At 40.3% G+C, this 16,480-nt stretch overlaps 1 protein-coding gene across 2 annotated transcripts in view; it reads left to right on the forward strand.

The window, feature by feature from the left end:
* The window catches only part of Uchl5 (ubiquitin C-terminal hydrolase L5), a 36,956-nt gene extending 33,140 nt beyond the window's left edge, over positions 1–3,816 (forward strand). For both annotated transcript variants that reach the window (XM_074048766.1, XM_074048767.1), the window contains exon 11: positions 1,715–3,816. In XM_074048766.1, coding sequence (XP_073904867.1) covers positions 1,715–1,759 — 45 coding nt within the window. In that variant the 3' untranslated portion in view covers positions 1,760–3,816. The remainder of the gene's footprint in view (positions 1–1,714) is intronic.
* The last annotated feature ends 12,664 nt before the right edge of the window (positions 3,817–16,480 follow it).

Here is a 16,480-nt window from a genome sequence, read left to right on the forward strand (position 1 = left end):
AAGTCTATTTAGAGATCAAAAGGAAAGAATTATATATCTTTATTTCAAGTTATGCCTAAAATCAAAGTGTATTTTCATTTTTTGGAAATAGGGTACCTTACTGGGCATGGTGGTACATGTCTATAATCCTAGCACTTGGAGGCAGGGTAGGAGGGTTGTGAGTTTAAGGCCAGCCTGAGCTACATAGCAAGATCTTATGTCAGAAAAAAAAAAGGTGGCTTTAAGTGAGAGATGATACACATATCAAACTAGAGTTTGTGCTTATTAACTAAAAATGATGTATGTAACTGATTTTGTTGATTTTATATGCTACTTGTAAATACATACATTCTTCATATTTTATTTATTTTGATACATATATACCTATATATACTAGTTTCTGTTGATATACTAACTCCAAGGTATAGCACTCAGTTTTATCACACTGTTGTATAATAATTTATATCATAAAAAGTTACTCTAATATCCTGTTTTTTAAAGTAAGGAAATTCCGTTGTTTTAAAATTAAGTAATAGCCAAGTTTAATTTGTTGGTTCCTTTCCAGTAACCAGCAGAGGTGTCATCGTCTGACAGTCTGTTAGAATTGCAGAACTTCAGGTGTTTTAATTACTGAATCCATGAGCATTTTGTTAGGGTCCCTAGATCCTTGGTCTGTGTATTGAAAAGCACTGCTATACAACATGTGTTTCTTCCAGGCACTGGTGGCTCATGCCTGTAATCCTAGCTGCTTTGCAGGCAGAGATCAGGAGGATCACAGTTCAAAGCCAGGCCCTGCAAATAGTTCACAAGACCCTTATTTCAAAATATCCTAATTCAAAATAGGACTGGAATGTGGCTCAAATGCTAGAATACCTGCCCAGCAAGCATGAGACCCTGAGTTCAAATCCCAGTACCACCAAAAAAAAATGTGTCTTTGACTTCTGTTAAAGTTTTGCTATATGTTAACTGTGCGACTTTGACCAAGTTTGATACCTGTGGGCTCTGGCTTCATCTTTTAAAGAATAAAATAGAATTACTGTGTGCAAGCTGAGTGATTGTTATGAGGATCAAATGAAGTAATGTGCGAAAACATCTTTTAGGTCATGTAAATGAGGCTTATTGACACTATGCATATAAATTGCTTTGGCTCAGTTTGTTCATACTACAGCTACATAATCCTTTGATGATATGTAATTAAATTCATTTAGACTGTTATGTTAAACTCATTTATTCAAATATGCAGACAGTAATATAGAATTTTTTTACACTCAGTTTGAGTAAAAAATGGTCAAATATGTATTCTTTTGGAATACTTATGATTGAGTTTGACTGTGGGATAAGTAATTATGTATTTTTAAATTATTACAATTACAGTAATACAGATGAGAAAGAACTGTAAGTCACACATGATCCTTTCTTACTGGGGACAAAGAATAACTTTATAATTGTCCAGAAGTTGTTTGTTGCAGTTCTCAAGTTATAAAATACAGTGCTCTAAAAATATTTATTTATTTGTTTGTTTGTTTATTTATGTGAGATGGGTGTCTCACTAAGTTGAACTCCTGAACTCAAGCAGTCCTGCCTTGGCCTCCCAAGTAGCTGGGACTTCAGGCTTACTACACCCAACTGTAAAAATCTTGTGAACTGTACATCTCAGGCCTTGTAGCACATTTTCTTTTAGCATGGTCTACAACAGACTTTGAAGATTTTGTAATATGCTATCTTTAATTTTTAGGCAAAAGAAAAACAGAATGCAAAGAAAGCTCAGGAGACCAAATGAAAAGGACGATTCGAGATGTGTACACTGCTTCTACACCTGTTTCCATGGAAACCATTAAGTATAAGGAACTCTGAGCAACATCCTAATTGAGTCAGTGCCTGTTCAGCAACAGTCCCAGTCTGTCTTGTCTTTAATGCATGGGTTCAAAACCTTCCCTACTGCGTCCTCTGCATGTGCTGCAGGTTAAATAAACTGATGTGAAGAGCGCACGTCCAAATCCCATCATTTCACACTGGGTCTGAGAACTTCCCTTTGTACTCTGGATATATAGAATTGCAGTATTGAACCTAGAAAATGCACAAAGGATATTCTCTACTTGTAATTATTCTTTTTATTTGTTGTCTTAAATACTTTAAATTTATAAATGACACAGTTAAACTGGATCTTGTTTCCTATCACTAACAGAAAAAAATCATTTCTGTCTTTGATATGTATTTTAAGAATCTTAAAACTGAATTTTATCTCATCCCGATTTGATTTTCATGTAGATGATTCAAAAAGAACAAAAATACAATTTCTTGTGATTTTTACTACTGCCAGTAGGAAAGGTAATAAACATCCCAATTTTATTACGGCCATCAGTCCTCAAGTATTTGGGATAATTTGTATATGTGTTGCAGAATGATTCTAGGAAGGTCTAAATGCTTCAAAACAAAATTTCAGGTTAAGAACACATTGGCAACCTTTTTTCAAACTGTTAATATGTTTATTAAAAACCATCTTTAAGAAAAGACAGCAGTTGTAGGATAGGAACTTTCTGTGCCCATTTGAGCAAAATTGGTACAGTCCACAGTTCCCCCTGAGCCACATGGAGTTCACATTGCTTACAATGATTTTTTTTTTAGACTTTGAGAGTGCTTTGATTTTTATTTTATAAATAAGGTAGTACTGTACTGTATTGTACTGTACTATGTTCTTGCTCTTAATTTTCTTTTCCGAGTTAAGCTTTAAAGGAAATTTTACAAAACTTTTTTATAAAGGAAATAACCTTTTTTTCTTTACCATGCACATTTTAAGTTGATACATTACTTTTTAACATTTTATTTTAATTATAAAATAAATTTTGGATAATTTATTAGATGGAATGAGTACCCATCTTCCCGCTTCAATCAATGAATTTTTTAGGGTTGATTTAAAGCTTACTAATTGTGGTATTATTAAATGACTTAGACCTAAGGGAGGGAACATGGGACAAAATTAAGTAGAAAAACTAATGAAGTATATTTCATACATAATTTCAGTTGAATGAAATGAGAAGAATATGTAGCTTTTCAGTTGCTCATGGGTAAATATATTATGCTCTTACACAATAGTGATTATAGAGTGTCTCAAAGCTGTGATGCAATTGTAAATTTTAATTTAAAAATGGTTTCCTAAGGATTGTCTTAGACTCATCTTGATTGCATGTCTATGCCTTATTTTATTGAGGCTTAAATTTTATAAAGCAATAAAACATAAGGGTTATTGTAGAGAGTCATCCAACAATGAGATCATTCAGTGGAATGGAAGAGAGAACCTAGAAATAGATTCATATTTATCTGGTCACTTGATTTCTGTCAAAAAAGGTAGAGAAGGCCAACAGGGAAGGAAAGTCTTTGAACAAATGGAGCCAGAGTATAGCAGCAGAACATCCACCTGAGGAAAGAGAGCCTTGGCCCTACCTCACAAAAATGAATCCAGCTGCATTATAGCACCAAATGCCATATCTAACAAGTATTAAAGAACTTTTCCTAAAGGGAAGTAAATATCTTTGTGACTTTCTTAAGTCACAGAAAGCAATAACAATAAAAGATTCAAAATTAGTTATCAAAATTAAAAACTTGCCATTGAAAAATGTTAACAAGAGTAACTAGTATCAAATGACATTTAAAAAACAGCTTTATAAAACTAGCTTAATAGTTGTAAGGATTTGTTTTATTAATCTAATTCTGATAAAATTCCTTGATAAGAATTTCCAGTTTGAGAATGGTTTATTTTATCTGCTTCTTTGATCATTACTAATGCATTGTGACTCTTCATGGTTGTTTCTGCTTGTGAATAAAGACATATCACTTGTTCTTGTCTTGTTCCATATATTGCTGATTTGAAACTAAGTCTTGAAGCTGATGGGTAGAAAAAGAAGACTAGAGAGCTACCCAGAAATAGATAAATGTTAGTTATGTGGATCTTTTAAAGGAATAGTTCAAAAGAATTCTCTCTGTCCCTCCCTCTCTCCCTCCCTCTCTCTCTCCTTCCCTTCTTCCCTTCCTCCCTCCCTCCCTCCTCTTAACTCAGGGCCTCACACTTGCTAGGCAGGCACTCTGCCACTTGAGCTACTGGGCCAGCATGGAAATCTCCTCTCTTTCTTTTACTTCAGTTTGCCTTTTCTAAAATCTCATATAATGACCAGGCAGGTGAGGCTCTTGCATTCTACTTTATGCTTTTTGAAATAGCCAGTTCTAAGAAATGTACTTCTGCTATTATAAACAAGAAAACTTGCCAACAGCTATAGTGCTGGCTAGTCTCACCTCGTGCATTTGGTTCCCAAGACAGCTGACCTTTGTCTAGGAGAGATCAGCTCAGCCAGGCCACTAGAATAGACACATATTTGCTTTGGGTCATGACTACTGGGACATTTCTCCATTTGTAGTACTATGATACGTAGTTCTGTATTAGGTGCTACATGCAAATTCATACCTTTAGATAATCCTAGTTGCCTATAGCACTTCAAAATACAATTTTTTTTCCTATAGGAAGACTTTCTTTTGTCTGACAAAAAGGGGGGTCTTTAAGTATTCCTTGCCCAAAAAATCTTTAGAGAGAACATAAACAAAAATTTACACTACCTATAGTTCTATCAAGAGGGATGGTCATGGAAAGTGTTAGTACATTTAGTGACTTTCCCTATGCACATTTGCTGGGCAGGTGCTCTACCACGTGAGCTGCACCACTAGTCTTTACACCTGTGTTTTTGTATGTTAGGTTTGCATGCTCTCCCCATACTCTTATTAATTATATTTATGTGATACAGACTATTTTTAAACAATGTACGCAATTTTTCATTTTTGTGTAAGGACTTACAGGAATTAAATCACACCAGCTATTTGAGAGGAATGATTGACATTAGGAATTTTGAAACTACCTTGTAGTTCCTTGTAAGTCCTTGGAAGGTTTAGAGGAGTGGACTCCAGAAATGACTACAGCAAAATATGTCGTATTGGCCCTCCAACACCAGCAGCAGTGTGGCTTGCCATGGGAGGTCCTGAGGTGAGAACATGCTGTGATAGCTTTGTTCCAGGAGCGGGGAACCTGCACCTGCCTGGGGCACACAGTGTGCACTGGAATACGGCGAAGTGCCCCTCCATGGAGAAACGCACTGCTTAAAAATAGCTGAAGAAGCTGGGCGCCAGTGCTCACGCCTGTAATCCTAGCTACTCAGGAGGCACAGATTAGGAGGGTCACGGTTTGAAGCCAGCCCAGGTAAATAGTTTGTGGGACCCTATCTCGAAAATACCCAGCACAAAAAAGGGCTGGTGGAGTGGCTCGAGGTGTAGGCACTGAGTTCAAACCACAAGACCACCAAAAAAAAAAAAAAATAGCTGAAGTAACAAATGGCCTCTTTCACATCTTTTTTTTTTTTTTTTTTGGTGGAACTGGATTTGAAATCAAACTTCACACTTACAAAGCAGACACTTGGCCAGTTGAACCACATCTCCAGTCCATTTTGCTCTGGTTATTTTGGAGATGGGGGGTCTCGTGAACTATTTGCCCAGGCTGGCCTTGAACCAAGATCCTCTTGATCTCAGCCTCCCATGTAGAGAATTTCAGACGGCAGGGAGCCCCTACAGTGCAGGGCACAACCTTCCTGGCAAGGAGCAAGTCCCGTTGCCTGACAGTCGCCACAGAAACAGAGCACTGAGCCCATAGCTGGTACAGTGCTCAGCCTCCAGGTCCTGCCTTCTGGGTGTGTATGTGTTGGCTGCACGTTGGCCACTAGGTGGGTCTGAGAACCCCAAGCCCAGATCTCCAGACTATTCTCAGGGTATGAAAATGCTGAGGCCCACTCCAGAAACTGGACCTCAGCATGAGTTTGCTGCCAGGTGGGGCCTCCCCCAGAGAGGGGGACTGCTGGACTGAAAGCACTGAGGCCAGTAGGTAAGAGTGCATCAGTGAGTGCCTCAGTTTCCCCTGGCCAGTGCAAAACTCAATGCTCTATTTTCATTCTGCAGTGCATTTGGAGACACCCCTAGGTATAGACATTTCCTGCCACTGGGACACAAAGTGGAGGGCTATAGAGCAAGTGGGAACCTTCCCGGCCCACAGGCTGTAAAGCTGTGTCCAGCAGTGGCTCCCAGTGTACAAAAGGGAGGCTTCTTAGTGAAAGCAGGCTAGAGGCAGACACCCAGCCCATCTACAAGAGACGCCTAGTTTTCCTCAACCTGAGCCATGCTGAGCAGCTCTGGGGATCAGGCTTGGTGCCCTGAACACATGGGTGAGTCCTTAGCTACTCAGCCACACCACAGTCCATCGGTGAGAAGTAGCACCTTCACTCAACCCTGCCACCACACTGTCCTGCCTGAGCGTTGCGTACCCTTCAACTGAAAGACTACAGGTGACTAAAAGGTGCACACCCCTCCAAAATGACTCCACAGTAACAACCACTGTTAGTGAACTGGATGAAATCTCAAAGGGTTTTACAAAATTGGTTTGTGAGAATGATCAACATTAAAGAACACATAGACGCCTGAGTGAATTCCACGTGAAAGAGCTTGAGAAATAAAGACAGCGCAGGGCATCAAAGAGGAAGTCAACAAAGATGCAGAAATCCTGGGGTGGGGGGACGGAATCAAAATTCTGGAAAGGAGAAAATAAGTCAAATAAAAGACACAGTCGAAAGCCTCTGTAGTAGGTTCGATCAAACTGAAAACAGGACTTGAAAGTCAGGGCTCAAAGACAAAAAATAATTAAAAATAGGAACAGAGCATACAAGTCCTTTGGGTCTTTCTTTTATGGATAAAGAAAATGTGGCTTATACACAATGGAGTATTATTCACTCATGAAGAATAAAATTATTCCATTTGCAGGAAAATGGATGGAACTGTAAATCATGTTAATCAAAATAAGCCAGACTAAGAAAGACAAATAAATATGTTCCTTCTCAAATGCAGAGTTGAGACAAAAAAAAAATGTTGAGAGTCAGTGGGAGGGGAAGGCAAAAAGGAGAGAGTGAAGGAGAGAGAATGACTGAAATATTTTACAAGCACAAGTGAAAATAGAATAACGAGACCGGTTAGCAGTTGCTTTGAAAGGGGAGAGGGGGAGAAGAAAGTAACGGTGAACTGATCACGGAATGTTACACGCACATGGCACAATCACACGAAACCCCTTTGGACAATGCATATACACTAATAAAAATCTTGTCGTGTGTGATAAAATATGTGATATGTAAGAAATATTAAGGTCTAATATAGACTATTAAAAGGAGAGGTGGGGAAAAGGAAATTAGCAATGATGCAGTCACGCATGTCACAGAAAAATGTAAATGGCCCCTAACATGAAAGATGGGAAATTCACCAACGATGAAGATGTAAATTAAAATAATAAAGGGGTGCCTTCTCCCTTTTCCTCTTTCTACCTCCCTCCTCCTCCTCTCTGTCCTTCCCACTTTCCTCCCTCCCTCCACCCCTTCCTCCTTTTTTCTTTCACGTTCTCTTGTGATGCTCACCTGTCCACCTCCTTTCCACACTTGCACCCTTCTTCCCATGTGAATGATTTTTAGAGGTGAAAATGGCATTGCAGACAGAACTGTGCAATGGGGCGCTCATGTGATAAACTCTGGATTTATTAGAAGCTTTATGGGGCCATCGATGACTGTGGCTGAGTTAGGAGGGCATCTGCAGAGTGGATGAGCCATGAGCTCCAGGTCCAAAGGCTTCTGGAGCGCTGGGAGTTAAGATTTTGATCGGAGGCTAGTGAGCTGTCCAGGTTGGGTCTTCCTGGCACTGATCCCCAGCGAGGCTACCAAGGTGTAACTTCTGACCTTTCAGCATCTTATGTGAGTACAGGTTAAAGTGGCAAGGACTTCAGATGGTTAAAACAACTGAAATAAAACTTGCAGGAGAATAATGGACACGAAAAATACAATTTATTAATTTATAATTGTAACTACCAGCAGACCAGGCATTCCTATCAACCTATCCGCACATTTTCTCCCTGGAAGATAAACTTAGCAAGGGAATCAAATTAAGATCAGAAGATTGGTGGACTCTTAAAAAAGGGCTGAAAGATTTAAGGGATATTGGCTGGAATAGCCTGTGACATGTTTTGCCATCCTAGACACCAACAAAACCTGCCATCTCCATGACACACCTTGTTTATGGCGTTACTTCACTGGGCCAGGTATAGTGGTACATGTCTGTAATCCCAGATACTCAGGAGGTGGAGATAGGACGACTCTGGGCTTAGCTGGCCAAGGCAAGAGCAGCAGACACTATCCGAAAAATAACTAAAGCAAAAAGGCTGGAAGTGTGGCTCCAGTGGTAGAGCACTTGCCTTGCAAGCACAAGAACCTGAGTTCAAACTTGGGTATTGCCAAAAAAAAAAAAACAAAACAAAAATCAGTGCACCCTTGTCTTACTCATGGCTAGAGACAGAATGACAAAAATTTAAATTCCATAATCACTTTTCTCGTTGACATCTTCCACATCAACAAATGTTTTCAAATGAGTTGTAATTCAAATTACCTGTATTTTCTTTTAACTTTCACCTAGCATTTTAGTGACAACCAAAGAGGCGCCTTACTCCAGTTTCACAAACTCTCCAGATCAGTGTTATTTCCTGTAACCTGTGTGACATCTACTGCTGAAGAATCATTGTTTCTACTCCACCATTGACAGTACAACCTTTCTTAATGTCTTATTCCTGATGATGTGAATCTAATGTAAACGTCTGGACTGCTCTGCTCACTTATTACAATGGGAAGGTTGTTTCTTGGCGCACGCACACACAGGATTATCGCTACCAGGGTGAGTGTGTTGGGTGATGTTACAGTTCCTCTTTCAGACTGCAGGCAGAAATTGACTTGAAGCATCATTTAGTTTTTTAAAAAATGGCATGCATGCTAAACAATGTTCCCGTGCCATTCCCCGAGTAACAATGAGTAGAGGCCACTCCAGCCTCTACTGTCATGCTATGAACTCTACTTTCTTGGAGTTGGTTCAGTTGAGACACTACTTTGCTGACTATTTCATTCTCATTTGTAACCACCTGTTGCACTATGCTGACAGAGACCTGGGATCCTAGTCCTGCTTGCTATCAGCTAGAGTATGCTCTTGGCTGATATTTTGTATCTGCTGAAAGTACTTTGTCCTTTGTTGTGGATTTCAGGTTAGAGCTTATAGAGCAAACCAAAGGCTTTCACATCTGTGTATCTGATTAAACCTTTAAACAAATATTGCTGCATTAAATCTGCCTTCTATAACTCTCTTTCTCTCTCTCTCCCCTCTCTCTCTCTCCTCTCTCTCTCTCTCTCTCTCTCTCTCTTTCTTTCTCTCTCTCTCTCTTTCTTTCTCTCTCTCTCTCTCTCTCTCTCTCTCTCTCTCTCTCTCTCTCTCTCTCTCTCTCTCTCTCTCTCTCTCTCTCTCCTCTCTCTCTTCTGGGACTGTCCTGTCTCTAATGTTTGGGTCTAAATATAAGAAATCAAGCTTATAAAGCTTTAAAAACACACCCACACATTTGAAGTTTAGAAAAAGTGTGGTCATATTTTACAAGGTGTTATCCCTATACTTTGTGAATCTAACGCTCCCCATCAACAATCTTACAAGCTTATGAATGTAGTTATTGTCTTAAATTGGTCCTTTTTTGCTAATTTTAACTTCTAAGATGGTATAAAGGGAGCTGGTGACCTACTCAGAGCACTCACCCAGCAAGGACAGGGCCCTGGGTGTGATTTCTGGCACTGCAAAATAACAAAAAAGAAATATGTATTCTGACAGATCATCTTCAACTGCTATCAAGTTAATTCTACACATAATCTTTTTTTTTTCCTCAGTTTGTCTAATTTCTTTTTCTTTTTTTTTTTTTTTCATTTTTCTTTTATTATTCATATGTGCATACAAGGCTTGGTTTATTTCTCCCCCCTGCCCCCACCCCCTCCCTTACCACCCACTCCACCCCCTCCCGCTCCCCCCCTCAATACCCAGCAGAAACTATTTTGCCCTTATCTCTAATTTTGTTGTAGAGAGAGTATAAGCAATAATAGGAAGGAACAAGGGGTTTTGCTGGTTGAGATAAGGATAGCTATACAGGGCATTGACTCACATTGATTTCCTGTGCGTGGGTGTTACCTTCTAGGTTAATTCTTTTTGATCTAACCTTTTCTCTAGTTCCTGGTCCCCTTCTCCTATTGGCCTCAGTTGCTTTAAGGTATCTGCTTTAGTTTCTCTGCATTAAGGGCAACAAATGCTAGCTAGTTTTTTAGGTGTCTTACCTATCCTCACCCCTCCCTTGTGTGCTCTCGCTTTTATCATGTGCTCATAGTCCAATCCCCTTGTTGTGTTTGCCCTTGATCTAATGTCCACATATGAGGGAGAACATACGATTTTTGGTTTTTTGAGCCAGGCTAACCTCACTCAGAATGATGTTCTCCAATTCCATCCATTTACCAGCGAATGATAACATTTCGTTCTTCTTCATGGCTGCATAAAATTCCATTGTCTACACATAATCTTAATAGCTTAGTTCCAAGTTCATTCACAAAAAGGAAATCAACTCCTTTCTGGATATGACTTTAAATAAATGTAAACAATTCTGGGGCCTAGTGAACTAACATTTAAAATTTTTGAATTATATATTTTAGCATCAGTAAACGTCAGGACTGAAGCCCTCTTAAAAAATCATGTGACTCTCCTTATAATAGAAGAGATAAGCTTGTTCACTTGTTCATTCACCCGGTCAGAAGGGACTTGCCTTCTTAGATCAGTGCTGTTAGGGATTCTTGCTCTGTCTGGCTGCAGGCTTGGGCTGGGTTTTACATTTTGGATTACAGTGCTCTCTGGTGAGTGACTTCCCCTAAGAGCCCGGGCAATACCATGGTAAGTAACTTACGAGTGCGGGGGGTAAGGCGTGACTAGTTTGCTTTCACATGAAGTAATAATGTTTATGTGGCTGGACCAGTGCTTCCGAGGGAACCAGCCTCCACGTGAGTCACAAATTTACAGCTATGTTTTGTGGTCATGGTGTAAACATTTCTGTCATCATTTTTCTTCTTTCAGGTCCTGTATCAGCTCATTTGGCGAGAGGAAGGGGACAAGGGGACAAGAGAGAAAAGGGCATTAGCTGGATTTCACTTTAGATTTGGGCTAGACATTAAGTAGCAATCACAACTTTCAGGTTTTATGAGCATTTGGGCCAGGGAAATGCTTCCCAGGAACTTGGGAATAGGGGAGTAAGCCTGCATCCTGAAAGATGAATTGTAAGGTTGAAGAATAAAGATGAAAGTGTACGGTTGAAAGTCACCGGAAAGATGTCTCCCGGATGAATCTACATGACTCAGAGGTCGTATATATTATACCTACAGGGCCGGTCAGGTAATAGGAAGGGCACAGCAGACCAGATAGTATGGCGTAATGAATGCAAAGTAATATTCTCTTCCACAAATATATGTATTTTCTGAACATGTGGGCATCTCTTTGTCTAAATTTCTGGTTTCTTCATCTGAGAGAACAACAAATATGTTTCTTTAAAGTTTCCTATCAAGGGCAAAAATGACATGCAAGTTAATGGCAGGAGACTCGACCAGAGTGGCAGAGACCATGGCAAACAGTGCAATACAGGCCCTATCTGAAAAGAGCTAGCGTTCCTTAGCCATAAGGACTGTTGCCAGGTAAAATACAGGCCCAGAATCTCCAGAAGCCAAACATCTGCTTATTCAAGTTTCCCACTCTGTAAACGTTTTTTTTTTTTTTTTAAACACTGAGATCCAAACTAAATAATCTGTGGTCTGTTTCACCCAGTCTCCACTTTGTAGCCTCTGCCTTAATGTACTCTAGGACATTAATACCCCATGGGGATATCTTAAGCAAGCAGGACTTTGAGGAATGGCTAGCACAGAAGTATAACAGAGTAACAGCATCTATTGGAGTATGTCCAGCGGAAGAGACTTGTCCATTAATTCCTGGGCATTTCTGATCTCAACATCGAGGCAATTCCAGTATTAAACCCACCTTGCATTCCTTAACAGGTGGAATTTAGTCTTGCTGTTGCATGCATTTTTCGGCCTTGCAATCTGACTCATGTTTTTTAAAGAATTTTGCCCTTATGGCCATAAGTATTACTAGCCTCACTTTGCGTTTTTTATACTGTTTTGCTTGGGTTTTTGATGCTAAGGTTGTGCTCCCATGTTATGAGTCTGACAATTCCAAAATCTGAAGTCCTAGTGGATATGTCTTTTAATTTTTTTCTTCACCTATACTGATTGTATAAAAAGGTCTCATTGAAGTGCAGTTTTTAATTTTTGCGTTTTCCATCAGTGCTTGCTCAGGTTGTCTTTGTGTGTGTGCATGTGCCTTGTTAGCTATTGCTTTGAACATTCATTTGTAGAATATTTTGAGGCCTAGGATGAAGGTTCACATTGCTCATGCCAGATACATGAAATCTGGGGGCGTCTCAGGACCCCTGGTCTATGCTGAGTGCTCCAGGTTTCTGGGCTCCACAGGTGACATAAAACGGGATGAGGCTACACAAAGCTGATTCGGGTATCCTCCTCCCTGCTCCTGAGTGTGCAGGTTTTTTGGGGTCCCGGGATCTTTTGAGAGGAGGGCCTCCAATTGGACTCTGACTTCCTGGAAGACAGAACTTTGATTCCTGTTCCTATTGGCCTGAGAGCTCATTTTTACTTTCTCTAAAAATGAAAGTTTGGTTGCAGAGTGTGGCAGATGTTTTAGGGTAAAAGCGCCTTTCATTCCTTCAAGTCTGGGTTGTTCTCTTTTAGTTGTTCTTTTCTCATCTCACTGTCTTATTGGTATTTTTTCCTTCACTTTATCTGTTTTGTTAGCAGGAGATTTAGCCAAATACTAGACCAGTATTACTAGGCACTGGAATTCTTTCCCTGTTCATTTGTACAGTATAAAACCTTTCAAGGTTTACTAGGAGTTCCTAATTGTTTTAAAAGTGACAATAATTTTAATAAAAATATAAAATATATGTAGTTTTTACACATTTAATAGAGGTATTTGTATCTCCGAGTTCCTTGATCACTAGGCAGAAATGAGTCAAACTCTGTTAGGAGGCCACTGTCTAAGAAACATCCAAAAGTCCAGTCTGACAGATGCACAGAACAAATCCACACGTTGAGTTAGAGGTTACAGTAACCGATACGGGTTTTTGTGAGTTCTACCAAGGATTTGAGGATTCATAGACATAGAAATGGCCTGGGGGGAGACCTTGTTGTTGCTATGTCCAACAAGGAAGGGTCAAAAACAGGGATCCCTTCTAGACTGTCCAGTTACCTGCTCCTGTCCAGTAACTGCTTCTCTAGGTGTGTGTGGGGGGGACAATATTGTTTTCATGGGGAACTTGTCTGAATGTTCTGAAGGTTGACTACTGGAGGAAATGACAAATCAGCACTAACCACCCCCTGAGCAGTCATCTGGTGGTATTGTGGAGGACCATTGCTTGGGACTATACTGGTTGATTGGAGTGGGACCTGTACTTTGGTCCAATTGGCCATCCCTTTCACCTTGGCATTTCACCAACCTGACCACTCTAGAGAAAAACTCCCATTCTGAATCAAAAGGAGCAGTGACAAGACTGCTCCTGGTGGGTCTTTTGACCTCCACATTTATACAGAAGCAATTGAGTCTCTCAAGGAGTACCAAATGAATTTAAAGCTAGAAACCAAATAACAGCAGGATTCGAATCGATCTAATTAATAGACTGGATTAATTATATTATAATCAGCAAAAGTTTGTAAATTTCACCAGAGATGCTGTTAAAGTAATAGCAGAACAATTAGATGCCATGAGCAAAATGGCAGGGGAAAACAAGCTAGCCCTAGACATGATCCTAGCAGAAAAATGGGGAGTCTGTATTATGATTGGTGTTCAATGCTGTACTTTTATTTCTAACAACACAGTGCCTAAAGGTACTATAACTAAAGCCTTACAGGGGCTGACTACTTTAGCTAATGAATTAGCAGAAAACTCAAGAACAGACAACCCTTTCACTAATCTACTGAAACAATGGTTTGGAAATGGAAAGGTGTAATGGTGTCTATTCTCACTTCTTTGATCATTGTACTCAGGGTAATGATGACTATGGGATATTGTATTATTCCCAACAGAAGAGGGCTTGTCCAGAGATTAATCAAGACTATCCTCACCAAAGAGACTCCCGTTTCCTACCAAAACAACCTCTTACTTTTAGACACCACTGAATGTGAAAGTTCAGTTAATGCTAGCAGAATTTAAAGAATATAGATGAGTAACAAAAAGAGGGGGAGATTGTAGGATTTAGACCTCCTTTCTGTCAAAGTAACTTAATCAAATCACTGTCATCTTGAATCAGTAGCCATTTTAGTTTCATAAACTTTTTCATTTCCTTTAAGTTTCATGTTTCTGAAACCTAGAGTTTTATTTCCTTGCTAAGCTACAAATGTCAACTCCTCCCCTACCCCAAACAATAGTCAATCATGAAAAGTTGTGAACCCAAGCATGGATCAATCCTCGTGAGAGGCAGGGTTGCATTAGGGATAAAACCCAGGTGAAATTCTCACTTGGTGTACTTGCTTACCTGACCTCTTGTTGGTTGTGCATCCTTCTGTAAAAGTAAAACATTTGCTTGCTGAGCAACTCTCGAGTGTTTCTTCTGATCACTATTTGGGAATCCTGAGATCCCAGACCTTATTTCTAACCCACACATCCTTCATTCTTTTGCTTTTCTCTTACTTTGTACTGTTCTTTGGCAAAACTACATTCTAATGAAGTTCACCTCTCTGCTGTTATGAATCTGTACCTTGTCAGCTGAATTGGAGGCTGGAGAAACACATTCAGCCAAGTTGCCTGATCTCACTTGAAATTCATGTTCATGGATCTCTAATGGACCCTCAATGCTGCCTGGTAAGTGCTCTATAACTCCCTAGGTAATTCTATTCTTGCACTTCTAGATGATTATTTCACACTGTCCCCATTTTACTCAAACCCCAACATCTCTCCAGAGCTTGGCTGAGGACCATGCTTCCTGCTTTCCTGAGAAAATGGAACCAATCAGAAGGGACCATAGATTCCTGCCATTGTACCTTGCTTACCTAAAAATTTCTGTGGCTCCCTCTGCCTTCCTGCCTGTCCCAAGAGATCAGCTAGCCATCTTCCTATCTTGTCCTCCCTTTTCTACTCAAGGACAGTGTTCTAACAATGCTCTCCTCTTTCCCCAACATCATTTTCTCATTTCCTTCTGGATCCTTCCAATTAGTTACAAAAGAAGTATCTTGACTCCACTTCCTTCAACAACTACCAATTTCTTTGCTCCCTTTGCAAGATGCCTTAAAAAATATTGTCTAGATTGGGCACAGTGGTGCACACTTGTAATTCAGTTACTTGAGAAGCAGAGATCCAGAGGCTCAAGGTTTGAGACCAGCCTAGGCAAAAAAGTTAGCAAGATACCATCTCAACAAAAAGTCTGGTGTAGCTGTGTGTTCCTGTAATCCCAGCTACATGGGAGGCATAATTAGGAGGATTGTGGTTCATGCCAACCCTTGGCAAAAAATGCAAGATCCTATTTGAAAAGTAGTTAAAGCAAAATGGCTGGAGGTGTGGCTCAAGTGGTAGAGCACCTGCCTAGCAAATGCAAGGCCTTGAGTTCTAGCCTCAGTAATGCTAAAAAAGACATGCTCAGAGTTATTCTGAGTACTTAGTGACATCATGCATATAACAGAGGTTCAGACTGGAACATGGGACGGAACAGGGCTGGCTCTGCTTCTGCTGTGGTTCGCTGAGGCCAGCTGGATTCTCTGGAATAAAACCCACCCAAAAGTAAGTCACCGTATGCTGGAGTCTCATGAGCCCAGGTACCTGAAAAACTAGTTATTGAACATTTTTCTTCCTTCAACAGACTGACTTTTCATTCTAACCTTCTCTCTTCTGGATAAATCCCTATAGACTTCTTTGAGCAACCTAAGATCTTTGGTGGCTCAGACAGAATCAGAAATGACACCATGTCCTGTGACCCTTCTCTGGAAGCTGCCAGGGTTGACACAGAAGGGTGACCTTGGCAGGCTGCTCGCCTTCGTGAGAATCCCTTCTAGCTCTGTATGTGACAGTGCTGATCCCCACTGTGGAGAGCAGTCTGTGAGTCACTGGGTGAGCCTGGGCACGTGCTGGTGTTCAACACATTGTTTTCCTTCTCCTGGCCCTGGCCTCTGACTCACTGAAGGATCTGTCCAGTTCTGCCTGCCCTCTCTGACTTGGGGTCAAGGGGTGGATTGTGGGAGCAGCTTCCAGCTACCTTCCAGTGTCAAGTTCAGCATGCCCTGTAGGGCTCCATTTCTCAAAACCCCAAACAACTTTGTATTTAAAAAAAAAGAAAAAGCCTCTGAAAGCTAGAACCTCCAAATCTCCTTTACTAATTCTACTAAGTGTTCAGTTATTTGTTGACCATCCGTTTTCTTGATAGAAGGCAAAAGATATAGCTCTGAACAACAGATGTGAGCACTAGTGTCTACACTCGCACGACCACTGAGTACTTAAT

Source organism: Castor canadensis, chromosome 11, assembly GCF_047511655.1.
Source record: "Castor canadensis chromosome 11, mCasCan1.hap1v2, whole genome shotgun sequence".
In the NCBI taxonomy this organism is placed as follows: Eukaryota; Metazoa; Chordata; class Mammalia; order Rodentia; family Castoridae; genus Castor; species Castor canadensis.